Source organism: Aythya ferina (assembly GCF_964211825.1).
Source record: "Aythya ferina genome assembly, chromosome: 16".
Classification (NCBI taxonomy): Eukaryota; Metazoa; Chordata; class Aves; order Anseriformes; family Anatidae; genus Aythya; species Aythya ferina.
Window position 1 is genome coordinate 9,722,554 of NC_140315.1, and position 27,383 is coordinate 9,749,936.

Genomic DNA, 27,383 nt, shown 5'->3' on the forward strand with positions numbered 1-27,383 from the left:
AAGGAAAAGTCATTTTAGCAGCAATCAAAGCTATCCAGAGGTGTAGTCAAAGTTTACATTCAGAACACATCACCATTCAAATCTAGGTAAGATTTTTTTTTTATTAATCAGACTTGTGCTTCTTTCATCATACCTGGTGCACAGATAAGGTAGCAAACCGCAAGATTATTTTTGTTCACTCTGTTGCAAGATCCCAACAAAGGTGAATACCTGGAAGGATGCGGGGACAGGGGAAACGTATGCTTGGACTGCATATCTCAAAACATACTAATTGGTGTTAAGTAATCTCCTTTTTTGTTGTTGTTTCAAAAGACTGTTCACAAGTACATTTACATTGTATGTGGCTAACCAATAACTTTCACAGATTTATACCTGCATGAAGATGGACCTCTGAATACTTTACGCAGCAACTCCCAGCCCATTCTGCAAAATGCTGTGCTCCTGGTGGTGCTTCTGTGACAGAATCATTTTTGGTATGGAGGAAGTATGGAAGGTATGGAGAGCCTCGAGACGGCTGCTTGGCAAATGTTAGGCATTCCCAACAAGTAATACAGCTTGAGCTCTGATCATCTATAAGCCAGTGGCAAATGGAAACATCACTTCTTGTGGCAAATTCAACTTGATTGAATTGTAAACAGTTTTGTCTATCTACACAGAAATGGGTGAGACCTGGAGTCTTTCAGCACCAATACAATCAACCCCTGAAAGGAGTTTACCAATGTATAAAGAAAAGTCCTTAGCAATGCTGAGGATGAAATAATCACCTCAGCCTCCAGTGTTCAGACTGAGGATGAAAATTATTAATTTCCTGGCAGACACTACTTTGGGACATTTGGAACAACAGAATGAGTTCACACAAACACCTCGATGGTAGGAATACCACACAGGTAATCAGCCAGAGGATTTCAATTTCCTCCATGATGAAATTGGGACCTTGGCTGATGGCAGGTTTCGATTTCCACCTTTTTTCCCAAGAATGCTGGTAAGCATAGAAGAGCTCAAATGAGGTATTTGTGTCTGTAGAAGTTTTGTGTAATAGCATGGTTCTGGGTCAGGAGAATAGGAGAAGGGTGCAGTCTCTGCAGCCAAAAGAATTAGTACGATGGGCTTTTGGTAGCCAATGAGAATATTCCTCGGGGCCTAAACAATGATAACCAGTCTTCAGTCAAAGACGCTGTCCTTCTTGCAATTCAGCATTCAAACCATTAGAAACTATGTAAAATAAGATCACAGAATCATCTAGGTTGAAAGAGACCTCCAAGATCAGCTAGTCCAGGTTCTGACCTAACACTAACAAGTCCTCCACTAAACCACTAAACCATGTCAGATAGTGCATTAGGTCTCATCCACGGTGTCCAACGATGCTTTCAAGTAATTTCTGGCTGTCAAATGAATCTACTAGAGAAGGGAATAAGCCTACCCTTGAGTACATGGACAGAACATTAATGAAGGCTTACAACTGAACAGTGAATTTGTACTCTTAGGGAGCTAATCTTCACAGATTCCTAGTGAAAGCTTGGTGACTCCAAATAGGCTCTTTTCAAAAACTCTTAAAAAAAGAGTTTTCCTATCTTTTGAGAAGAGGGAGACTTCTTTCATTCTTTCTTTCATAGTCACCACCACAAATGAGGAAAACAAGTGGAAATCACAAAAAAATAAAATAAAATCAGAGATACCTTCTTTCCTCCAGTTGACCAGATAAGGTGCAACAAAAGCACAAAATTTGGATCCCATTCATAACTGCTTCACTCACAGAAACTGTCACAGTCATTGAAAATGTGTCTTTAGGACTGAGAATGTTCTGAATGTGATTGTCAATGTCAACTCTTTTTTTTTTAGTCAATCAAAGGAATCAAATTATATATTTTAAGAAAAGGTCTCTCAATAAAGCATGATGGGTGATGTCTTCCCTAGAAAACAATGATGATCACACCTCTGCAACAGAATGGTCCAAAGACAATCTAAAGGTTAAGTGAAAAGCCTTAGCTTCCCCTTAATTAGAACAAATATGGCAAGGAAGAAGGAACTGATATGAGGTTCATCTCCCTCCTGAAGAAACTATCACTAAGGACGTTCCCCATGCTGGAAACTCACTGCAAAGCTCTACAGCTGAAGCAGATGGCTGCTACTGTACAGACATGGACAGCAGTGGCAGCAGCTCTTCAACCACAAACCTCAGGAGGTTAAAAAGTTAGATCATTTAATTTAATTGTTTAATCTTTCCTTTTTTTTTTTTTCTAAGATAAAAAAAACATTTTTTTTGAGGAAAGAAGGTGTGAGCTGCTGCAAAGAAAACATCTACAATACCCAGGATCACAAAAAGACACAGTTGATGCTGGAAACTGTTCTTACAAAGACACAGCTGAAAAGAGAACTTCCTAAAATCTGAAGCATCCCATACAAACTGGACATAAAAATGTCTATTTAGGATTCAAAACCTGTGAAGCAGACAACAGTGAAGCAGACCTAATCTCAGCTGGTACCGAAAATCAACAAGTGGGAATAGAAGACTGCACATATCACTAATGTTTGACTTTGGTTTTCCCTTGACACGGGAGAGCTAGGACTACTAGTTGCAGTGCCAAGAAGTCTGCTTGGAAGCACTCTAGTCCTCCTTCAGTCCCACTCCTAACAACCTCGGATGTCTCAGTGCAACTGGACCACAGTTGCTGAAGAAGTAAGACAAGACCATTAGGAGCCAGTACAACATTCAGGAGTGGGGTCTTCTCTGACACTGAAGATGGAGTGTCATGGAGCAGCTTTAAAGCAACCTGTTTTCAATGCTTCCAATGATTTGGGCCAAAAATCGGTGTCACTGCTTGCTTCAAAAGCAAATTCCTGAAGTTTCAGCTCAGCTCCTCTGAAAACACAGCATCTGAAGGAAAGATAGACAAGAGCACCCGTCCAAGAAATACAAGCAGTATACTTACAGAATAGCTAAAAGGTAATTAACTATTATAGATGGCACAAAGGCACTAAGATTGTATTTGTCAATTCTACTAGAAAGAAAAATTTCTATGACCTGAGATGAACAGCAACACATACTAAAGCGTTTAATAGTGAAGAAAACTAAGATAAAACATGATCACAAGTCTATGTTGCAAAAATAGTCCAGCAATGAAGTAGCCTCCAACAGTCAGCTGAAAAGAACATAGCATCTCCTTACTCATGAACCAGCCAGGGGGGAAAGAATAGTAGAAGCCTACCTTCTATAGACACAACAGCAGTTAAAAGTTATCTATGTCTGCGATTTCCAATCAGGTATACTGGAAATGTGAATGTGGATGACTAAAAAATTAGTTAATGCAGCAGAGCCTGACATTTTATTTATCTCAGGACAGAAACACACTCTCAATTTATAAATTGCATTAGATTTCATGGCCTGTGACTCTGAGAAACCAAAATGAATACAAAGTTGTATTTAATGATTGTGCAGAATGACTTTCATCTATAACATCAAAAGAACACGACAAAAAAGGTTACACAGAACTACAGAAAAGCATCCATGCAAACAACAGTAAGTGAAGTGAAATAATCTCACCTGGATTTAACATTCATGCAAGCAGAAACAGAACAAAACAAAAAGGACAAAATAACTTTTTTCTTCGAAGTGGACAATTTTTTTTTAATATAATTTTTGTTTTTCAGCATTTTCAGTGTTTCTAGTTCCTTCAGTCACATGAATATTGCATAAAGACAGAGAGCGGAAGTGTTAAAACAAGAAAAGTGTTGAACACTGCTAAAAAGACTATCAGGAGACCACCAGAGGTATGTTGGGCATAAATATTAACAGAGTATAAAAATAGTTAAGACAAATTCTGGGGTACGCATGGTTCTCAGAGCTTGAGATGTCAGGGTCTTGATCTTTATGAAAAACCCTTTGGACATTTAGAATGTTAAACACAAGCAAAATATGGTTTGACTCTATTTCAACAGGTGTCACCTTATGATAAGACAACTTGCATTTCTTAAAGCATGAGATTCATAGGCCACCTGTCTCAAAACTTTCATTCCCATTATTCAGTACAAACGTTTGCATACCAACACAAATACATACCTTACTGTTAGACACTAATTCAAAATAGCCAAATGTGGTTGCAACTAATAAAACCTCACATTCAGTAAACTCTTAAGAAGATCTGTTAAGAGGCTTACTCACTTATACAGTTTTTTAAAATGAAAAAATAATTTGAGAGCTTTTGTTGATTATTTAATTTTGGTGGCTACTCATTAGCATTCTCCTGATTAGGAAAGTAACTGAATTTAGGCTGACAATGTAACAAACTTCAAGGTAACTTCATCCTTTTTACCATGTCAACAGGACTAGGTAAAGTCCTTTTTACCTAGTCAACAGGACCTCTGATTTTCGCTGTCTTAATGTAAGGATTTCTGCCCAGACAAAGATCTGAGCTTCAGGGATGTGAGACATGGGATGAACTCCTCCATATAAGGCTGCCCCATTTTTTACCTCAATTACTCTTACATTCAGCTGGTGCTATCAAACCTTGTCTACAGCTATTAGACTCTAAAAAGTATTGCCTACTTTAAAAAGTGGGCAAATGATTTCTGGGGACAAAATATAAGAATTTGAGAAAAAAATATAAGTAAGGAGAGATAACCGTATGGGAAAAGAAGCCCAAACAAGAAATGAATCATCCCGGAAAAAATAAGACTTCTGCACCACATTTATGCTAGGACAACTACTAAAACAAAACAAAATATCAAAGATTGAGCTATACACAATTAAAGCTAACATAACTAATCACAACTCATATTTCACCTTATTCTGTACTGGTTCTGTTTTGTGCATGTGTTAGCCCTGTATATCCTCTTACTTTTTATTCTTTCTGAGAAAAGCAATTTCAATTCACTTCTACCCAGGAGAGAAGATACAGTTTTGAAGATGTTAACAGCAAGCACATGACATACATTCAGAAGCTGAGATCAGAATTATATTTATGGTGAGATTTACAAAGTACTTCTGAATAGGACCCTTTACTTTGTTAAGAACTTGCTGTGGTGGTTTTACTGTGCTAGGCAGCTGAACTCCACCACAACCACTCTCTGACTCCCCCTCCTTAGAAGAGGAGGGAAAAAAGTAAAGGAAAAAACAACTCATGGGTTGAGATAAGGATAATTTAATTAAAGGGAACAATAATTATTAAGGAAATATTATTATTAATTAAACAATTTAACCAAAGTGAAAAAAGGGAAAGGGGAAAAGGGAAAAAACAAAACAAGTAACAGCTGTGTGGAAGTGCATAGGAAAGAGATTCCTCTCTACTTCCCATAAATGAGTGATGCTTGACCACGTCCTCAAAGCAGGGCTTCAACATATGTAGCTGGCGTTCGGGAGGACAGACGTTTTTGCAACAAGAGCCCACCCCTCCCCTCTTCTTCCTTTTTCTACCTTTTATTGCTGAGTGTGACATCATATGGTATGGAATATCCCTTTGGTTGGTTTAGGTCAGCTGCCCTGGTGATGTTCCTTTCTCACTTTTTGCCCACCCCCTAGGAGGGTTAGAGAGAGTCCTGATGCTGTGCCAGCACTGCTCAGCAGCAGACACAACACTGGTGTGATCCCACTGCTGTTCTAGCTACAAGTGCAGAGCAGAGCACTGTATGGGTTGCTGCAGGGAAAGTTAACATCCCAGCCAGACCCAGAACAGTTGCCTGTGCGGTCATTATCTGGAGATGTATTAAGCAACAATAATCCTCAAGATAATGGGAGAATGTCAGTGCAACAAACTGAAAAGCTGGTCTGCTAGCTTCAGTACTTGAATAACACCAGCAAATAGAATTATGGACTTGGGTCTAACCATCAGCTGTACAGCCACTCTGACATGAGGGAAGGAGAGTGGTGTGATGGATCAACTTTCTGTAACGGGTTGCCCAGGGACGTGGTAGTCACCACCCTTGGGGGTGTTTGAGGAAAAGGCTGGATGTGGTGCTTAGGGACATGGTTTATTGGGTGATGTTGGTGGTATGGGGGTGGTTGGACCAGATGATCTTGGAGGTCTTTTCCAACATTAGTGATTCTATGAACGTTCCACACTATTGGCATTCTTGTTCATCTCCCTATTTTCTGCTGACTCAAAACAGTAGGGAATAGAAGATGGTAGCAAAAATACTGTCGTTGCAGTTTTGTGTCTAATAAAATCATTATTTTTATTGGATTCTTCATAATAACAGTCAGGAATATTCAGACTTCTCTTAGACATTCAACTTCATCCTGCATATTAAGTGCATTAATAGACTAAACATTAATGCAGACTTCATTAAATGGATCAAGCATCACATGTATATAGGTGCTTAGAGCAGAATTATGATCCAAAGGAAATATTAAAAAAATATTATATTATTATGTATCATATATTTAATATTATATATATATTGTATATATTATATTACATTATTATTTTAAAAAAGACTGTGAAGAAAGGTTATAGCGAGGGCAAAAACATTCCCAGCTTCATGTATGAAAGAACAGGCTCTTGGCTGTCCATTTCTCTTGGTGGTGATGGAAAACTCATTGATGGTTGGTTGGTCCCACAAAAATATTGCCCAGGAACAGGTGGAAAAAAGGGTAATCAAATGTTAAGAATTACTAGGAAAGCAAGAAATAACAAAAGAAAGAAAATCATCACACTCTTGGCTACATCATGCTTAGCCTGAACCTTAACACTGGGTGCAGTCTGGTATCTCCAGCCACAGCTGAACTGCAAACATTCAGAGAAAAACAGCAAGGAGGCTCTGAAGTTGAATGGCTTCCAGAAAGGACCACCTGAGTAAGCTGTGACTCTTCAGTGGGGGAAGACCTGAACTGTAGGTTGAAACAAATAAGGTCTACAACATCTAAGAGGCAGGTTGAGAGCAAGCAGGGACTGCTCACTCGCTCTTCCAACAGAGGAACAAAAGCTATCACATCAAGCTGACTGGTACCACACAGCAAGTAAATGAGAGGTGTTTTTTCTTAAGGCAGAACATACCTGCTGAACATCTTGCAAAAAGGAAGGTGTTGTAAATTCAAGAAGTTTACATAGGTTGGTAGTAAGAAGGGAAAAGTACCTGAAAGAGAGCCACTGAGAGCTCTCTGTAGACTGTAACATGTTGAGGAGATTCTAAGAGCTGCAGACTGTTGCCTGTTGAGAAAGTTATTAGAGGCCTTCTTTCCCTCATTATTTAATATAACAGAATTGCCAGAAAGCAGGTTTGTCTGCCCATCATCTCTCCTCTCACCGTTTTTCCTTGCGCTCCAAAACACCAATATTCCTAACTGTGCCTCCAAAAGTTTTGCAGTAACAGTCCTTTCTGTTTCTTCCTGTATTCTCCCACTGTATTCCTTAATTTTTAAATTCAGTTGTGCAAGACTTCTGGGGCACGTGCAATTAGGGAGCTAACTTGACCCTTACTACTACTTGCATTCATGTCTATTGCCAAGGATAGATGCAATGCAGTGCTACTTGCCATTAACTTAGGTATGCACTGTGAAGTTGTAAATACTGGCTGTAATACGGTTGCTGTTGATATGCTAGTTTAAGTACATAAAGCAAGTTCTGCAAGAAGTGATGTATTTTATTAGAATAACTAATATTGGGGGGAAAAAACAGTTATTATGGATATTAAACTGTTACTATTATGACTTGCAACTCAAAGCTATTGTAAGACAATGGTCAGATACACTTGGAAGCTAAAGGTCACAATAAGTAGAAAAAGAAAATACTTTACCGTGTACGTGGGACTGTTGGAAACTTTTTCCTGGTGCAAAGTGAAAATTTCCAGCTACCTGCAGGGGATAGTGAACTTTCATTAAAAGGTCTGAATCTATATAAATAAAGCAGCTGTACAAGTGCTTGCTTAATTTTTTATTTTTAAACTTGATATACACCATGCAAGCCATTTTTATAGATGACAATACCACCAGGTACTGTCCTAGAAGAGAGATTTCCCCTGTTTCTCACAGGCACAGTCATACTGAAAGCCATAATTACATACTAATGTAGATAATAACTGTTTTATGCAGAGGATGGAAAAACAAAGAAACAACTAAACACAGTAAACTATACACTATGAAAATAAGCTGCACGTGAAAATAAAAGCACTAACCAGTTTGTTAAAACTTCATCCTGGAATTTGTAAGGAACACAGATATTAGGTGCCAATCTTGACTGGCACTTACAAGCAGTCATACATTCCCCTGGAAGCTCCACATGTCCCAGTCTCACACGATACATTACATCTTTGATGTCTGTGCAAACTCTTGCTTATATTAACTGCAAACCAGATGAGGATGGAGCACATAGCAATGGTACCCAGGAACTTCCCTAGTGACACCCACCTCCGAATCCTAGCTATCTCTAGCATTCCCATTTGAATCCTCCCACCTCATCACATTCTGTGATAAAGGGCTTTATAACTAACTGTTTAGTACCCAAGATGGTGCCCAAATCACAATGCCTAGCTTTGTAAGCAAAATGTTTACTCTTCAAACTTACAGAATGTGGTCTACAGGAAGAATACACAAAGATGTGGAAAAACAAACAAAAAAAACAAACAAACAAACACCAGAGACTTTGACAAAAAATAGTTTGTGACTGACCTTCGGAATGTGCTTGGGTACATAATCTGCGCATCCAAGCATTTTGGTTTGGATACCCTCCAAATGAGAGGGTGGTTATGTAGTTATTTGGTATATCTCATACTTAATTTTCATACACCAGTTGCAGAAAACACCTCTGAAAATTTTCAGCTTTGACAGTCAACTCTAATTTCTTGCTTCTACTAAAGAAGGTAACATTTTCTAAAGAAGATAAAATTTTGCTCTACTCAGCACCTCTGCTGGCAAGTCTATGGTTACTGTAATCTCCAGCATCCGCAGGTGGTCTGTGCTTTAAGATTAGAAGGGCTGGTTTGGAATATCTAACCTTGACAAAGCTGCTTTTCCTCCAGAAACCTCAGCAGAAAAACTTGCTAGCAAGATGGCAGGAAAAGCTAAGCTTCTCTAGGTTGATGTGCTTCCTACAGCCCACACAATGAAACAGAGAATTATCCCCTTCACACTGCTTTTCCTGACTCTCCTCTTGAACTCCTTTACAGCTGCAAGTACTTTGTTGCACCCCAGGTTTATTATATTACTGTACTGTTAACACAAGCTGGAAAAGGAGAGGAACACCCAGGTTCTGCCTTCTCACAGTCATCACCATCATCCTGCAGGTTTACAGTAAAATTTGTCTCTCACCTTGTTGACCTCCAGGAAACCATACACTTGGCAGCCCTCGTTCTTTTGTTCTTGCATTTTCTGGCTAAACCCTTCTCTCTTGCATTGCTCTATGGTATCTGGGTTCTTGAAGGCCCAGCCTCGCCGCCTGTAGGCTTCTCTGACATCGTCACAAGTATTACAGCATCTGCAAAAGCACAAGTACCACTTAATATCTTTATTACTATAAAGAGATGTTTCCACTCACTACTCAAATACTTTCTGGACATTTCTTCCCCAGACAAATAAAGCAAACATCAAGGACGGGACCTTGAAAGTTGGCCTAGTACTCCTGAAGGAGCTCAAGCTTTTTGATTTATTTATATTTATTTATTTATTGATGCAAGGACACAAGCTGTTTTAATACAGTTCTTGGGTCTGAAAAGGCCTTTGCCCATTTAGACAGCCACGTCACTCCTTGGAAACAAATTTCCCACAAAAATGCCATCGGTGTCCTGCAGTTCTGAATAGTTTGGCATTTCCCCGAGTGAACAAAGCACCTGCTTGTTTCTACTCCTCTTTTCTTCTGTTTTTAGGCCAGGACTGTCAAAAGTGCATGAAAGGTTAACGGCTAACTTTCTTCAATACTTTTCTACCTCTGGATAACATTTTTGTCACCAAAACAAAAAACACAACACCCTTCAGTATTGGTTCCATGTTTTGCTGGGCAGAAGTTGAAGGCTGGAACCGTGAAACCCTCAAGATAGAAGCATCTCTTGGGAATGGTGCAACTTGACAGATGGGACAAGCAAGCTATTAGGCAAACAATAATACTGAGGGGTACTCCAAAACTCATGGACCAAACATGGATCCATTCTTACAGGAATTTGCAGGTAGGAAGAACAAGGAAAACTAAATGACATCTGTTACACCTGTTGTCTGTGTCAGCAGTGAATGTCTAGTCTTTGCTCCCATAAGGACGCAAAGCCTGCAGAAGCGAGAAGGCAGGGACATAACCAGGTTTTATTCCGAGGCAGCTCACGTAACGGTGAGCAGTTTTGCATCAACCTTGAATACAGATATAGACACACTAGACAGCATAACTGCCCATCCTTAAATGCTATATGTGTAGCTTCAAAAGACATAACAAAAGCACAATAGTTCTCATAATTCAATGAACATGTGCCCAGAAGGATTTAATTGCACAGACATTTTGAAAAGAAACATGCATGCAACATAAAAATGTTCTCTCAAGTGCTAAGAAGGTATGGAAAAGTCTAAGATTACCGGATGTCCTCAGACTCGGCCCCGTAACAGCTCTCACAACGATCAGCATCCAAAGAATTTGGATCAAACACTTTTTCTTCTTCTTTTCCGAGCTCTAAAACAAAATAGGAGCCCAAATGATAAAGTACATCTAGAAACAGTATCTTGTATTCCTGTCTTTTCTACACACAAATGCAATGATTGTGTCCAAAGCTGGCCATCAGCCTTCTGAAATGGTATGTGCAGAGCCTGTTCAGTTACAAGACAATACCTGATAGTAGAGTGGTGTTTGTCCTCTGAAGAACACCTTCCATAGAAAAAACTGGCTATCTGTAAGCTTTGCTGGGGCACTGACCAGTATATTACTTGCATAAAACCTTTGTTAAAACATTGTTTAAGTAGACGCAGTCAGTAAATTCTGACTGATGCAGGACCTGTTATACAAGCAAAATTTTAAGTAACAGTCAAGGCAGTGGTCCATAATGTGTAATCTTATCCCAAGACATGAAGGGAATGTGCCTACGCAAGGCTCAGAAGGGTAAAACATCTGTGTGCTAAGAAAGGGAGAGCACTGTGTCCTCGCTGATGATGTTTGACTGCTGTATGAAAGGTAAGCCAGAAACCACATAAGCAATGGCCTGCAGAGTATCATTCTGTGCCTTTCCACAGTTTATATGCACAATATCCCGTTGTTGTTAAGATCAAGGAAATAAAAACTATTATGAAAGTACTTCCTTTCTAAAGCTAACAACATTTAAAGTAGTTGAAAGTGCACTTAAGAATTCGATCTTTAAAGACTGGTAAAGCTTTTAATTTTGTAATTACTCAAAAAAGATAGAGTCAGGAAGAATACATGTACAGCTTATTAATTGTAACACTTTGTCAAAGCTATGATTTGTACTATTTCAACAAAAACACCTGTACAATGCATGAGGTCTTTCAAGCTATACCAGTAACGGCTTTTTAAATGTTATCAAGTAGCTACCCCTTCATATATCTCACAGACAAAATTCAGAAGTAATACACACAGTTTAGACGCTGTAAATAAACTAGAACAAATAAAACTCTGCACGAAGGGTTTCTTGCTCTTAACATACATGTACACCTTCACTTGCACGCAGATAAAACATGAAATTGAAAAACTGTCTGCATTAAAATGAAGGAATTGATAAGAAGAATCAACAAAGAAATAATTTATTGTCATTCAATGTAAACGAATAAGACGACATCCAAGCACAAAACGCAATCTATCATAGAAATTACTGAGCTTGGTAACTATTAACTATTTTAACGTAACTATGATTAGGAAAAGCCTCCAAATAACACTACATAATATTTGGGTATATTTTACTAAATTTAAGATCAATATTGCTATAGTCACAATTTAAATAACTGTCAATGTCAATGTTACCTATAGAAACTGGTAATCATAGATTTTAATTAAGATAGGAGGGTTCTTTCTTCTGATCTGACTTGTAACACAGGTGATGAAACTGAACTAGTCCTGTACTTTCTCCAGCTTGCTGCATGCAATGCAGTTGATTTATTTTCAAGTGTCTCTTTCAGGTAAGATGAGTTGCTCCCTACAAGCCTCTCTTCTTCTCTATTGATTATATAAGAAGTCAGCGCAACCTGTTCATACAGGGTAATCCAGATGGAGACTGGCAATACATGTAATGCCAGAGGCCTACATGTGTTAAGAGAATTAGATATGGAGAAGCTGTTTCTGTCTCCACACCGTTTGCCCACAACAATTGGAGAAATGCTCACACTTAGTGATTGTGCAGCTCTTGGCTTAGTTTAGCCCTTCAACTTTAGAAACAGCAGTTATACCTGAGTGATACAAATCAAAAATGCAGTTTATGCTGATATATAGAACTACACTAACTCACAGAAAAGGTAATAACGATCACATAATCATAAGGGTTGGAAGGGACCTCTGGAGATGATTGAGTCCAACTCCCCTGCTAAAAGCAGGTTAAGTGTAACAAGGTGCAAGTTTAGGCATAAGGGTCTAGTCAATGGAGCTTTCCTTGGAAAAATGTTCTTTCCTTTGACCAGGTTGCTTCATTTATTAGCCCATTGTAATCTAAAGATAGGACCAAACTCAAGTTTTGCCAGGACAGCTGCTTTATTCCTAGCAACAAATATCGTTAGCTCAGGGGTTTTATTCCTGAAATACATCCATGATTCCTTGTCATAATTTCAGGGTGTCTAGACAAAGATTTAACTTTCAAAAGCAGCAAGTATAATAGGAGTTTGTCTGATCTTCCAGCTTAATAGATTTGGGCTCTATAAACTCTTCAAGAGTTTATGGTGTTTAAGCACCCTTCAGCTCACACTTGTTCCCCTGAAAGTCAAAATGGGCACCCAGCAATGGAAAGACTACTAGAGCGTCCATGCAAGAATGACAAAATGGCATATTACCATGTCTCTCAGCCTCTGGAGTCACACGATTGCCAGCTTTATCCAAACGTTGCTTAAACAGATTGTGCTCTACATCCAGCTGCTGTTCTCCTGCTACATCCATCGCATCAATGCTCAAATCTGAAACCAGCAAGCAAGGAAAGTTGTCTGCAAAAGCACATTTCTCATGGCCTGTAGCAGTCTGAGGAAGACTTCAACCAGTTAAAATACAGAACCTTTTAGCTGGGGAATACCAATAACTGGAAGAAGATGCGTGGTTGGAGCCAACCACCTTATAGAGAATACAATATACTATGCCAGCATCCTAAATGACCCTTCCAAATATGGGGTTTAGTGTACAAGAATGACTGTTTTCAACTGTCACAGAAATCTTTACTCTTAAAGGCAAAATACCAAACCCTTCCTCCTGAAAGCACACTCTATCATTTTTTTCAGTATTGCTAAGCTCTCCGATAAAGTACAACACCATACAGAAATGTAAGTAGGTTTATGCCTCATCTTCATTTATGGTCTAGAGGACAGTACAGTGTAACTGGAAGCAGTGGTTTAAGCACTCAGTTAGCCTGGCTGAAATCACTGCAAGGAATCACAGATTCCTCCCTGTCCTCGGCATAAGCAGCAGTGCAGCACTCGCAAGCACCAGGACACTGTGAGTGTCCAGCCCTCGGCCAGTATGCACATTACCCCTGAATTTCAGAAGTCTGACTCACAAGCACAAGGCATATGCGGAAAAGTAACATCTATGTTGATCTTCAGCTTATCTCCCCTTGATTTGTCAACGTATAATTCAGGATGAACCTAAAGAAAAAAAAAAAAGTTTTGTTTCACTTGGGAAAAAAAAAAAAAAAAAAAAGAAGGCCTCTTTCCCTGGATTTCTCTGCCTCAGGGGCTGATTTTTAATGCTTGGAACTTGAGACAGGCACTAGCTCGGGTCTGCCACACCTCCCACGGCAGCTAAACTTGTACCACTTGCAATAGCTTCAAAAAGCAGAATAATAATTTGGGGGTCTCCGGGTGTGTGGTTGGGAGGGGGTAGTTCTACAGGTGCTTACTTTTCTCTGCATCTCACGCTTGCAGGCAGGTAGAGACAGCAAGAGGGGATTTAGAAGACCTCTGCCGCAGCTTCACAGGGGACCCTGGCCGGCCCCCGCGCTCGGTCGCTCTCCGAGGACACCCCACGCCCACGGCCAAGGCTGCCGGGTGCTGGCAAACAGCCCCTGAGGCGCACCGGGGCGCTGCGTGGGCGCCCAGAGGCCACCCGGATCCCTTCCGCGGCGGCTTTGAGGAGAGGCGTGAGGAGAGGAGGCAGCCCGGGGCCCCGCCGCTACTCACCTCCTTGGTGAGGTAGTACTGCAGCTCCGAGAAGAACAGCAGCACCATGATGAGCCCACTGACAACCGTCACTGCCGGGGAGACGAGAACCGCCGTCAGCCCGCCCGGCTCGCCTCAGCCCGCCCGCCGCCACCCGGCCCGGCTCCCTCCCGTCCCGCGGGCTCCCCGCGGCCAGGGCCGGGCCCCCCCCTCCCGCCCTTATCCCGGCCGCTCACCAAGCGCGCCCCCGCACGTCTTGACCCGAAAATCTTCTAGGGTTTTGGGGAAGGCATCGAACCTCTTCAGCCGCCACAGCGAGTCCATGGCGCCGCGCGGCCCGGAACCAAAGCCGCCTTCCGGGGCCGCCTCCCCCGGCAGCTCTCCCGGCCCGGCCCCACGGGATCGGCCCCGCACCGCCCGGCTCCTCCTCCCCAGCCCCCAGTCCCGGCCCTTCGTTATGGTGCACGCTGCGATCCGCCCCAGCCGCCTCTTGAAGGGCGTCTAGGCCAGTGACTGAAAGTCAAGGGGCGCTCCCTGCACCAGGGGAAGCTGCTGGTAAAGGTTTGGGTTTGCTCAGTGCCATCCATCCCCTTAATAGTGACCGTGTCTTTTAAAGATCTGCTCTCTGCTATTTCGAGAGCAAAGAGGTTCCCTCAGACGGTCCGTAGCAGCAGCAAAGCTGGAAGCCAGTCAGCACAGGGCAACAGTGCTTAACTTTTGTCTAAAAAATAGTTTCCTGACAGTTCACAAACACAACATATAGCCCAAGCTCAGCATCATCAAATGAGGCTAGATTTTAGTACAGCGTCTTTAAAAGACGTTTAGATGTTGAACTTAGTGATATGGTTTAGTGGAGGACTTGCTAGTGTTAGGTCAGAGGTTGGACTTGATGATCTTGAGGTCTCTTCCAACCTAGAAATTCTGTGATTCTGTGTGCAGGGGGGAGCTCCCCCCACCTTCCCTTGCCAGGGTGCCCTCTCCAAAACTCCATTTTTGTAATAGCTCCACTTCCTTCTCTCTTCCCAATCATGCAATAGCTTACATGTATAAGTGAAAAGCTATTATCATCTTTTCCTAAGCCACATTATTTATCTACCACTTTTTTTTTTTTTTTTTTTTCCTACAGAAATAAGGTAGTGGACAATTTATTAAACAAAGTAATTGCTGTTGTTATGAGATGCTTCCAACTGCAAACAGAACAAGTGTACCTCTACTTCCTACACCAGCTCTGGGAATAGTACAGGACAGGACAACTGTGAGGGTCCAGCTACACCTATACAACAAAAGAAGAAAGTATTAACAAAAAATACTGCTCATCACTACCTTAAGTACAGAAAGAAATGGATTCATCCAAATACTGAATTGACTTCTAAGAACCTAATGAGAAAAAAAATAAATCTGTACATTTCCTGAGTTTTAGAAATGTAAGTTTATTGAAAAAATAAAACCATACAAAAAAGTCTTTGTAAACAGTACAGAAGCTGACAGGAATAACCTAACTTGGAGAGCCATGTGGAGACTGATGAGGCATGCTGTGATGGAGCACTTTGGAAGAAGAGATTGTGCCTACTTTTGCCCCTCACCTTATCCATGCAAGCCAGCACCAGTTTTGTCCCACCACTGATCTGGCGGGGGACCTTGCAGTGAATGCTGTGCTCTGAACTTTTCTCTTACCTCAGAACTAATCATCCTGCCATGGTTCACCTGCTACAGCAGGCCACTGACTCATGTCCCGCTGAGGCCTTTGGTCGTACACCGGTCCTGTTACCTCAGGCCATCCCTTGTGGTGGATCTGACTGTTGAATGCAATGGCTGTCTCTCAGGATACTCACAGTCCAGAGACATTAGTGCGAAGGTATGGTTCAGAGACCGATCCAGCTTCTGGGTCTCTGCCTCCAGAACAGCAGCATTGGGCTCCCTGACCACAGCTGCCAAGGAATAAGACAGCTCTTGGTGAAGGTCTGACAGCTCCTGGCTGGTCTTTGCACAACACTCAATATAGTCCTGCTTGTATTTTCGTTCTTGTGCCAACTGCTGCTGCAGAAGGGTAACCTGAAAGAGGCAAAAGGCTGAGCTCAGAGAAGCCCAGGCTGTTAGGACCCTCCTTGGCTCCTCAGTACCAGCTGTCAGTGTAGAAGCATCCTCCGGCCCTGACCAACCATTTGTCACTGGTGAATGGGGAGTAATAGGTTCCAAATTCACCCTGAACAGAGCTTAGATGATCAACAATTCCAGTTTCTTTCTGTCACACCATATACATGTACAAAACCGGTATCTTTCATTCTTTCACACTTGCTAAAGAAAAAGAGATTCCTACATGATTTAGAACCCAATTCTTTTTTTTTTCAAAAGATAAATTTGCACTACTAACACCACAGCTTCCACGTGCTTTTTCCTCAGCAGGACTACTGGTTACACAATTGTCACAAGAAAGACCAGTTATTCAGGGGCAAGGTACTCAGGAATAACTGTTCTGTTATGATGTAGCCTTAAACTTAACTGCTAACAACACATGAAAAGGGATGAAACACTCCTTTTTCCTAACTTCAGAGCTAGGGAGCCACACTACTGAAGAGAGGGACAGATCTGACATTATATCTGAAATAACAAGGACACCTTTGTGAAACTGGGATGTAAAACCTGAAAAACCCTCCCACACTTTGGCAGGTAATGTAGATACAACTGGGAAAAATGGCCATTTGCTGCTTAGAGCATCTCCCAGGAAGAGGAAGATCAAGTTACAGTCTCCCATAACCAAGCAGTGCCCTCATTAGTGAGCTAAGGACTATTCTTTGACCAGAGCACCTTTATTTTCCTGCTGAATGGAAACAGGTCCACAGTGCAGGGAGACATGAATCATAAGGGGAAAGTGGTACCATTCGTTATCTCTAGCAAGAGAACTTCAGACACTGAAGCTTCCTGGTGATAACTTGTAGTCTTCAGCAGTGTGCTCAGCTCACTTTCCAGAGCTAAGCATTATGTACTTTAGCCACAGTAGTAGTATATGCATTTTGCCCTTATCACCTGTGAACATCCTCAGGGAGACCAGGGCATACCTGACCCAAATATCACTATCAAATGATGGAATAGTAATTGGAATGTACACTCTTACACTGATAAAACAAGTATCCTGATAGTGCTCAGGTCTCTGACTTAGTCCGATACTGGGACTGTGATTAGCACAGAATAAGAGTATGATACTAATAATTGCCTGAAAGCTACAAGCTCAGCCACTGCCTCGTGTCCCTGGAATTCTGATAAGATGCAAGCTCCACTTTTAACCGAATCAAGGGAAAATAGAAACCGTTAACAGGATGGGTAAGGCTCAAACGAAACATCCTTAGAATACTCTCTGGCTTCAGGCAAGTTTCAATTTTCTGAATTTCTTCCAATCCCTCACGCACCATGCCTGACACGGAAAGTCAGAGACTAGATCTAGATGAATAGTGTCGTTTGACCATGACCAACAGATGCGGCTACCTGGTTATTTTTATTGCCTGGTGTACTCACTTCCTGACAGCTGGAACCCAGCCAAACAAAACTTGTGCTGTAACATCATGTAAAGTTGTGCTCATCAGTGCAGCTACAGCAGCTTTTGATGACAACTACTCCTCACCTGATTCTGTAACTCAGCTAATTGACTGGAGAGAGCATGAGCCTCCTCCTGTGAAGGAAAAGCAAGAATTTCTTGTTAGTTTCCAGTCTGGGCAGGGTAACTGTCTATATTAGACTTACATTAGGTCTATATAGGGAGGACACTGTTGCCACTGGGATTTGCCATATGGTTTCTCTGTATGACCAGACCCTTCTCCCACCAAGTAAGATTCTGTTCACACCTGTCTAGAAGCAGGCGTCTTGTCTTCATCAGACTCTGAGAGAGAAAACTTGCATGCACCTCGCAGTGACTGACCACTATAACCTCTCTTCAGTCTTCTTCGTTCACGTTCCACCTGCACATTGGATAGGAGAAAGAGTCATAGAAACTAGCCTGGACATAATTGTGAGATTTCTACTCAGAGAAATCTCTACTTACACCAGAGAAAGCCAGAGGCAAAAAGCACTCAATGTAGACTATGGAAAAGAAAAAGCAAGAGGAGGTTTCTGACACAAGAGTGTCAAATGTGCATGTATGGCAATGCCAGGGCATGAAGAGTAGTACCTAAGTGAATGTTCATCTATGAAAGTAGTGTGTGGCCCCAAGAGAAGGAAAACATTAAAGTGTATGTCCACAGAGGAAAGTGGGAGAGGAGGTAAAAAAGCAGAGGACTCCAAAGGGCAGTATATGGAAATGTGTTGTGTTCTAGAAGGCCATGAGGCATTGGAGAGGCAGTGAAAGCCTGTTTTACCTGCTCAAGAGTCCTCCTGAGCTCAGCATTGAGTTGCTTCAGCTCAGTCTTTTCATGTTCCAGCCTTGCAATTGCTTGCTGCAGACACTCCAGCCGCTGCGACAGGAGTCTCTTCTCTGTGACCCATGATAGCTGCTCCCCTTCTGCAATAGCCTGCTGGGTATACACAGAGAAGATTATGTGAGCTGGTGCCACATAAAGGTTAGAAGGACCGGATCAACAAGTCAGAGAGGGTGACCAGCTTCAGGAATGGACAGTGCTAAGTCCCTTCTTTCCCTCCTGGTCCACGGGCCAAAACAGCACTTTATTTTCTTTTAGTTGACTAATGATCAGTCATACTGCCTACCTGAAGATGAAACCGGTCCTCGTCCCTGTCTAAAACCATACTTTGCAAGATGGCTATTTCTTCCCTCAAAGTTCCATTGGCCATTTCACTCTTAGTAAGGGCAACAGTCAGTGCTTGTGCTTTCTCTTTCCATTCGATTTCTCCACTTTCAGTCTGCTTCAAAATAGCAATCACACGCTTCAATTCTTCTCCTTTTACTTTCCTCTCATCTTCCAGTTGCTGGGCTAGCTCCTTCTGCCTTTTCAAGAGGTGGTCTCTCTCCTGGAGGACTTTCTTCCTCTCTGCTTCCTCTTCTTCCCATTTTTGGAGTTTCTGGATTTGTTTCTTTAGGGTCTCCCCTTCATCTTTCCATCGCAAAGCTGACATTAATTGTTTCAGGAGTTCACTCTGCCTCCTAAGCTCTTGTTCTCTCGCTGTCAGAGTCTTCTCTAAATACCTGACTTTGTCTCTCTGGCACTTGATCTCTTCATCCTTCTTTATCAGTGTCTGCTGAATGTGCTGGACATCTTCCTGAAGACCTCTCATTTCCTCATCTTCTAACCTTTTTTGCTCACCTTGAGCTTTAGTCTCCCATTCTTTTTCATGCAAGGCTTCTTTCAGGACCTTCTTTTGCTCTCTGTGATGTCTAATCTCTTCTTTCTTCTCAGATAGCATAAGCTGGAGATTCTGCAAGGTCTTCAGCTCTTCTTCTTGTTGTTGAAGTTTTTGCAAAAGAGTTTTGTTGTCTTGATCTCTCTTCCTCAACACTTCCTCAAGTAGATTTACTTGATTCTGGCAAGATGTTAGTGCTACTTTCATGCTTTCTTCACGAAGCTGGAACACATTAATCTGCTCTGACTGCTTAAGGATCTCCAAATTTTTCTTTTTCATTGTTTGGCTCATTTTGTTTAGGTCCTGCTGTAGACTCTTGGCCTGTTTGCCTTCCAACTCCTTCTGCTCTTGAAGTTCCTGGACATGCTCTTGCAGAGACACTCTCTCTTGATCTCTAGCTGCTAGAGAAGATTCAGCATGTTCTAGTTTTTGCAGTATAGCTGTAGTCTGCATCACTGCCTCTTCATTTTGCTGTTGAAGCTTAGAGATAGTCTCCTCCAGTATCTCTATCTTTCTTTCCCTTTCTTTCAGAGTCACTTTTGTTTCTTGAAGACTTGCTTGATCAGCTTCATGCTTTTCCTCCTTTTCTTTGCACACCTCACATTGTTTTTTAGGTGATATAATTTCTTGCTCATGTTCCTTTAGAGCTACTTTAAGATGCTGCAGAATTTCCTTCTGCTGCTCAAAGTCTCTTTCTTGTTTTTGGAAAGTCTCAATCAGTTCCTTCTGAGATTCAATCATGAAATCCTTCTCTCTCAATATTGTCTTAGTGTATTCTAAGTCTTTATATAAGACATTAATTTGTTCTTCTGTTTTTTCCTCATGTTTCCTTGTTTGTTGCTTTTGGATGTCTAGGAGTTTGTCCTTTTCTTTTAAAGTTTCTAATGTCTGCTCCAGTTGATCATGGACAGTCTTCAACTTCATTTCCATGACTTCTTCAGCTTCCTGAATTTGTTTTTGCTGTGACTCAAGCTCCTGGTCTTTTTTAGATAAAGAAAGGGTCATCTTTTCTATTTTACCATGAAGCTCTTGCAAGTATTCCTCTTGATGCGCCTTGTACTGCTGGAAGAGTCTTAACTGATCCCTTTGAGTGTCAGACTCACTCTCTCTGTCTCTAAGAACTGCTCCAAGGTGTTCAAGACTTGCGTGCAAAGATTTCACCTGTTCTTTCTCCATCTCCAGTTCTTGGATGTGCTGAGTCAGAGACATAAGCTCTAAATTTTTTTCCTGCAAGTTTCCTTTCATATGATCAAGATCCACTAGCAGACTTCTCACTTGTGATGTACCATGTTGTTCTAGAATCATTATTTTCCCTTCCTGGAATTTGATCTCCTGGTCTCTGTCTTCCAGGTCTTTGCTCATCCTGCTCACAGCAGCCTTCTGCAACTCCCGTTGTTTCTCCAGCTCCTGTATCAGTTCCTGCTGGGATCTGACCTCCTGTTTTCTCTCCTCCAAGTCTTTGCTCATGTTGCTTACAGCAGTCCTCTGCATTTCACATTGCTTCTCCAGCTCCTGTATCAGTTCCTGCTGGGATCTGATCTCCTGTTTTCTCTCCTCCAGGTCTTTGCTCATGTTGCTCACAGCAGTCATCTGCGTTTCTCGCTGCTTCTCCAGCTCATGTATCATTTCTTGCTGGGTTCTGATCTCCTGGTCTCTGTCTTCCAGGTCTTTGCTCATCTTGCTCACAGCAGTCATCTGTGTTTCTCGCTGCTTCTCCAGGTCCCGGATCAGTTCTTGCTGGGTCCTGATCTCCTGGTCTCTGACTTCCAGGTCTTTGCTCATCCTGCTCACAGCAGTCCTCTGCATTTCTTGCTGCTTCTCCAGGTCCTGTATCAGTTCCTGCTGGGATCTGATCTCCTGCTTTTTCTCCTCCAGGTCTTTGCTCATCCTGCTTACAGCAGTCCTCTGCATTTCTTGCTGCTTCTCCAGCTCCTGTATCAGTTCCTGCTGGGATCTAATCTCCTGGTCTCTGTCTTCCAGGTCTTTGCTCATCCTGCTCACAGCAGTCCTCTGCACCTCCCGTTGCTTCTCCAGCTCCTGTATCAGTTCCTGCTGGGATCTGATCTCCTGTTTTCTCTCCTCCAGGTCTTTGCTCATCTTGCTCACAGCAGTCATCTGTGTTTCTCGCTGCTTCTCCAGGTCCCGGATCAGTTCTTGCTGGGATCTAATCTCCTGGTCTCTGTCTTCCAGGTCTTTGCTCATCTTACTCACAGCAGCCCTCTGCACTTCTTGTTGCTTCTCCAGCTCACGTATAGTTTCTTGCTGGGTTCTGATCTCCTGGTCTCTGTCTTCTAGGTCTTTGCTCATCTTGCTTGCCGCAATCATCTGTTTTTCTTGCTGCTTCTCTAGCTCCTTTATTTGTTCTTGCTGGGATTCTGTCTTCTCTTTTTTCTCTTTAATGTCCTTAATGATCTGATCTAGAGTTGTTTTATGCATTTCTTCCTGTTTTTCCAGTTTTCTCATCTGTTCCTGGTATAACTTCATTTCTCCCTCTCTCTTTGATAGGATGGCATTTGTTTGAGTAAGATTCTCCTCCAAAGCTTTTACATCTGCTGCCTCTTTCTGTAGCATCTGGATTTTGTCCCACTGAGTTTGCACTTCTTCATTTTTTATTTTTAAGATAGACAATGTAGTTTGAAGTTCTTGTTCAAGGGAGTGATTCATTTCTGCTGCTGTATTTGCTCGTGTTTCAGAAGCTGTGACTGATTCCTGAAGAAGTTTTATCTCCCACATTAGTTTTTCTTCATCTGCTTGCAGTCTGTCCCGTTCATGCTGCAATACAGCAAGAAAAAGATTCAATAATTCCATTTATATATGTTTGGTTTTTATACTAGATTTGAACTCCCACTTTGGTGGCAGTCAAGGGCTGCAGTTTGAGAAGACCAAAAAATTATGCAAGAAATTACCCTTTATACCTTACCAGCACATCCTTTCTTTGCTTCTCAGTGCTCTCAAGTTTCATTTCCAAAGATGCCACCTCTTGATGCAGAGTCATAGCCTCCTTCTTTAGAGCAGCAGCCTCTGCCTGCAAGGCAGCTTGTAGAGAGTTCTTCTTGTCTTCTGCCATCTGCCTCTCTGCAGCAGTAAAGATCAAAGAGAAGGTGAAAAGCAAAGCAAAGCAAAACCAAAAGTGATTTGTATCCTAGGGAGAAAACATTTTCCTGTCTGTCTGTGTTTTACAGTAGATGAGAGATTTAGAGTCCTAAAGAAAAAGGGTTGGGGGTGGGCGGGGGAGAACAAGAAGCAAAAGTAAAGACAGACTATGACACAGTTAATGACCAGGACGACATAAGAGGCTTTAGAAAATAGAACAGATACCAACATTGTGCTTTAAGATACACTTTAAGGTATTTGTCCAAAAGGATACTAGGGAAACACATTGTGCGTTGATAGAGAAAAAAGAAAAGAAATATTCCATGATACTAGGACAACAGCAGAGCAGGAACAATTGAGCATCATACCAGTAGTGATACCCAAAGCACACAGGATTAGACAGGAACTAAAACAAGCTAAAAGATAGAACTATAGGAATAGTTCCTGTCTAGCAGTTTAGTCTAAACAGGAAAAGTACTGACCAGTGGGACAAGCAGAATCTACCCAATGGCAAAATTTAAAGTATGTACTCTGTTAGCATATATGATAAGAAAACCAAACGCTACAAATCTTCCAGAAATAGGGATGATCTAAGGCAGGACTCTGCTGTAAAGAGTCTGAAAAATGTTCAGTGATTCCATCTCACAGAAGTTACACAAAGAAATACTGAATAGTTAAAGGTATTACGTGAGCAGGTGGCAGTATGTGAGGGAAACAACGAGCACGAGCAATGCCCACACTTCCTGTTCCTGTAGTCTGAGACAAGGAAAACAAGACAAGGAGATGGAAAAGCAATTCTGATTTGGAGAGTGGGAAAATAACAGCAGAGAGAAGAGCAGAGATGCCTGTCCAGCTCTCATACAGAGAGAACAGGAGCCCTGGAGGGCTCTGTGAAGGCCTAAATATTAGAGGAAGGTGTAATCAGAAGTATATGAAAAATTGTAGATATATCCAAAGTGAATGTGTTACCGAAGACATAAGTAAGAAGTAGCTAGGGGAGCAAGAAACTGTGTTTGCTACAGATCTGAGCTCAGATACTAGGATGCAAAAGCATTAGACAACAGAAAACTAGGAAAAACAGCAGAAGAAAGGATGCATTGGCAATTACAATAACACAGTAGCTTAACACTGAACTGATGCTCTGTGAAATGGCAATGTAAGAGGATAAGGAAGTCTGCAAAGATAAGGTTTTTAGCAGGCTGGGATTTTTAAACAGTGTATGGAAAAGGATGCTGTAAGGTATCAAGTCTCACCTACTTTGTAGTGATATATTACCTGAGAGTGATCACCTCTGAACACATATCACCGGTCATAGCACTATATGCAGTGCCAGCCACTGGGTCTTTGTTATGAAAAGCTTTCACTGGTAGTTCTATGGGCAAATCTCATGCTTGATTGCTTTTTCCCTCCTCCCATCTCCTGGCACTGCACTTTTCTTGTGTGACACCAGAAATCCCTGCTCATGAGACAGGATTGGCTCAGTGGGTTGGAAAGGCAAAGCTGTACCTTCCTGGCATTGGGTCAACTGCTTTTGTAGTTCTTGATTGCAGGCACTGAAGTGGTCCATCTCAGCTTGCCTCTTGCTCAGCTCCAGCTCAAGGTCCTGTATTTTCTTCCTGGCATCATTCTGGAAGAGGCAAGAAGAACAAAATGAGTTCACAGAGCCACTGCTGGCAGAAGACAAGGAGGTACAAAAGCTAAAGGCAGAAGTAACCAAGGTGGGAGGGGGCAGTTGGACATTAATGGTAAATGTAATCATGATCATCTGTTTCCCCTGTGGCAGCAAGCAAACCTGGCCTACAATTTACACCAGTTCTTGCACTAGCACTCTGCTTCTCAGCTGAGTTCAGCAGAAGGAAAGGATTTCTGGATGCACTACAGAGACACATTACCAGATCTTGCTGAGTCTGCCTCAGGTCCTGACGCAGGTCTTCTATGGCTGCTGCCACTTTGTCCACTGTGAGTTCTGCAGGGACTTCCCTGGCCTGAGAAACAGTTAGGCTCCAAACACGATCCTGTTCTGAAGAAAAAAGCCAATGTGTTTCAAGCTTTAATACGGGGTCCCACAAACAAGGCCTCTTTTTACATAGGAGAAGGTGGCAGCACCTTTGTTGTTGCCTTAGAGTTCATGTTACAGCAAGACATGTCATAAGCTAACATTATTTTGCTGCCCACTAATGTGGGTGCTGCTCCATGGAAGAACGCACATACACTTCCATGACTATGGGCCTCTATTTAATTCTGGTGTTGGTTATTTCTCCACATATAAACAGGAGCTTGTCTCTGTGCAGAGACCTCAGGCTTTCATGACTTCTCAAGGCTTGAGTCAGTCTGAAGTGAAAGGATGAATCTATTAGGATTACAAAGAAACACTCCTTCATTTTATCTGCTCTCCTACGTGTACTCCACAGTCTCCTCAACCTTCCCACACTTGCCTGAATTCCAAGTGACCAGGCCTCTGCTTGTATCAGTGCTGTCACACAGCATGTGGTGGAGAACCAATCGCAGTTTGTCCAGTTGTGACTGGGCTTCACAATGGGCACTGTTAGCCTGCTGGCACTCTGTAGCCAATGCCTTTGCTCTGTTCTCTGTGCTACAAAGCCTCAGCTGAAGTTCAGCCATTTCTGTCTCCAGCATGTGCAAAGAGTCTCTCAAGCACAGTTCGCCAGCTCGGGACTCCTCCAGATCCTGTAATAGCTGCTTCTCCCGAGCTGCCAGGCCAGCCTCTTTCTCCAGCACCACTTCCTGCAGTGACTGTACCTACGACACAGATGCACAAAGCCTCAGGGACAGTGCTGCTACTGAGGCAGCAGAGCAGGAAGTAGAGGAAAAAATAAGGAATTACTTTAAGCAACAACCACATTGGAAACGAAATGCATAAACAAAACAAAAAAAAACACAAACAAACAAAAGAAGGATTCAGACTAAGTAAAACAGACAGTAAGCTAGAAACTTATTCTGGTGCCTGGAGGTTAAGGGGCCAAAAGGAAGCTTCCCCATCCAGAAAGCAACAGCCCAACCATCAGAATTTGCAATTCCAATCTCCAACCTCAGAACAGAAGCAGCAAGTGTTTGAGTAGAAGGCTGGCAGCGTGAGGTGGCAGATCAAGCATCCCTGCATGGAGGTCAGGCTGCCAGAAATGCCTGGGAGTAGAAGCAAATAGAAGTCTGTCAGCATCCCTTATTGTGCATCCCCCAAATACCAGATGAACTGGCTGAGATGGAAGTGCCTTCTGTGGTAACTACTTCTGTCTCACCAGATAGCTGGTTTCTGTCTCTATAGAGACAGAAACACTGCTTAAGGACATTCCAACGTAGATACTGAAAAATTCCAAGAGTCTTCTGCTCTTCCTCATAGATTTAATGGCTTGAACCATGACAGAACAGAGGACAACACAGGGAGAACATAGCAGATCCAGCCTTCACTTTTATGTGCAAAGTCTCTGCACAGAACACAGGAGCATGTGTTGTTGGAAGGGGAAAAAAGGCGGGGCCTAAAAGCTGAAAGTGGTATTCAATTCCCCTGGAGAAGAGAATTTTGTTGGATAGGGCACCTGGTTGTTGAGCTCCTGTATTTCTCTTCTGTAGTCTGAATGGAGCTGCTGGGCCTGTTGGATAGCAGAAAGCAGTTTAGACACCTCGTTCTGCTGGGCGAGGTTGTTTTCTTCCAGGGTCTTGACGCTCAGTTCCTTCTGTTCCAGAGACAGAGACAGCCTGAAAGAAAGAGAGAGTATGTGACTCATTACTACATTGTATAACATTTAGAAACCTCTTAGGACTTCCACCACCAAGGGGAAAATTACTGTCTCTGCTGAGGTTTATCTAAATAACTAGGCTGCTTGTTTAGTTCTAAACCAGGCTGGCAATCACACCCAAGCATGTGTCCACTGTGCTCACTTCCACAGAGGAAATCTGAATTATTGGCTAAATTTCATATATTTTTTTGAAATGTGAATAAGAATATAGACAACTTAATATGGGTGCACAAATATTGAAACACTTAAACCAGAGATGTTAAAAGCCATAGTGATAACCACAGATACAATCCCATGTTCTACCATTCTGCAGTACAGGTGGTACCAAGGGGCAGTTTTACCCACCACTGGTTCTTCTCAACTTCAAGAATGCCACAGAAGAATATAAAAGGCTAAGAACTCCAGGGAAGAGGAAAACATGCAAATTGTGAATGGGTTTATGGATAAATGCATCTTTATAAATGTCTAGAATCCACAATATACCTTTTTATCTTTCTTATCCTCTTGTTTGTCTGTATGCACACCTCTGTGCTGGGTGGCTCCATGCACTGGAGCTCATGTTAATGCTCATAGATGTACAACAAAGGGCTGGAGACCAAGAAACAGGCAATTAGAGAACTGTCTTACCACAGATTGCCTTCTACTTCACCTCTGTGAAAGCTACAGCCTAAGAAACATATCCCTCATGCTAGCCATAATGTGCACCCACACAGAGTATTTCTGAGATGTACAGACTGGGAGAAGAACTCACTGAGAACTGCCCTGCAGAAATGAAGGCAGATACCAGAAGTGGTAATGGAGATTTGGAGGAAATACTCAGATCCGTATATAAGATGTAGGATCCCTCATAGCAGAAAGAAAAAAGAGTACTCTGCCTTTTACTTAACTTCTTTAGTGAAGAGTTCTGTTTAAGACTGGCAGGACTTCACCAGATGAAGTAGCCTCCTTTCTCTTCGTTGTTGCACTCCTTGGACAATAACATTGGTAACTGTTGAGGCTACAAGGGACCCTGCTTGAGCATCTCCAGATGCCTGTTAGGATAATTTGAGGAA

The 27,383-nt window shown here is 42.1% G+C and overlaps 2 protein-coding genes across 5 annotated transcripts in view; both read right to left on the reverse strand.

The window, feature by feature from the left end:
* ERGIC3 (ERGIC and golgi 3) overlaps window positions 1-14,577 on the reverse strand; it is a 26,570-nt gene extending 11,993 nt beyond the window's left edge. For both annotated transcript variants that reach the window (XM_084538319.1, XM_084538318.1), the window contains exons 1-7: window positions 14,437-14,577; window positions 14,222-14,292; window positions 13,600-13,687; window positions 12,890-13,009; window positions 10,484-10,577; window positions 9,239-9,404; window positions 7,729-7,786 (exon numbers count right to left, since the gene is read on the reverse strand). In XM_084538319.1, coding sequence (XP_084394445.1) covers window positions 7,729-7,786; window positions 9,239-9,404; window positions 10,484-10,577; window positions 12,890-13,009; window positions 13,600-13,687; window positions 14,222-14,292; window positions 14,437-14,524 — 685 coding nt within the window. In that variant the 5' untranslated portion in view covers window positions 14,525-14,577. The remainder of the gene's footprint in view (window positions 1-7,728; window positions 7,787-9,238; window positions 9,405-10,483; window positions 10,578-12,889; window positions 13,010-13,599; window positions 13,688-14,221; window positions 14,293-14,436) is intronic.
* Window positions 14,578-15,605: 1,028 nt separating this feature from the next.
* CEP250 (centrosomal protein 250) overlaps window positions 15,606-27,383 on the reverse strand; it is a 31,347-nt gene continuing 19,569 nt past the window's right edge. The window contains exons 22-31 of one of the 3 annotated variants that reach the window (XM_084537614.1): window positions 26,131-26,290; window positions 25,012-25,336; window positions 24,469-24,596; window positions 24,083-24,203; window positions 22,404-22,558; window positions 18,893-22,255; window positions 18,547-18,699; window positions 18,037-18,150; window positions 17,817-17,864; window positions 15,606-16,252 (exon numbers count right to left, since the gene is read on the reverse strand). In XM_084537614.1, the coding sequence (XP_084393740.1) occupies window positions 15,965-16,252; window positions 17,817-17,864; window positions 18,037-18,150; window positions 18,547-18,699; window positions 18,893-22,255; window positions 22,404-22,558; window positions 24,083-24,203; window positions 24,469-24,596; window positions 25,012-25,336; window positions 26,131-26,290 (4,855 nt within the window). In that variant the 3' untranslated portion in view covers window positions 15,606-15,964. Of the gene's footprint in view, window positions 16,253-17,710; window positions 17,865-18,036; window positions 18,151-18,546; window positions 18,703-18,892; window positions 22,256-22,403; window positions 22,559-24,082; window positions 24,204-24,468; window positions 24,597-25,011; window positions 25,337-26,130; window positions 26,291-27,383 lie in introns of all 3 variants that reach the window. The other 2 variants (XM_084537613.1, XR_014698422.1) reach the window with 2 other exon arrangements.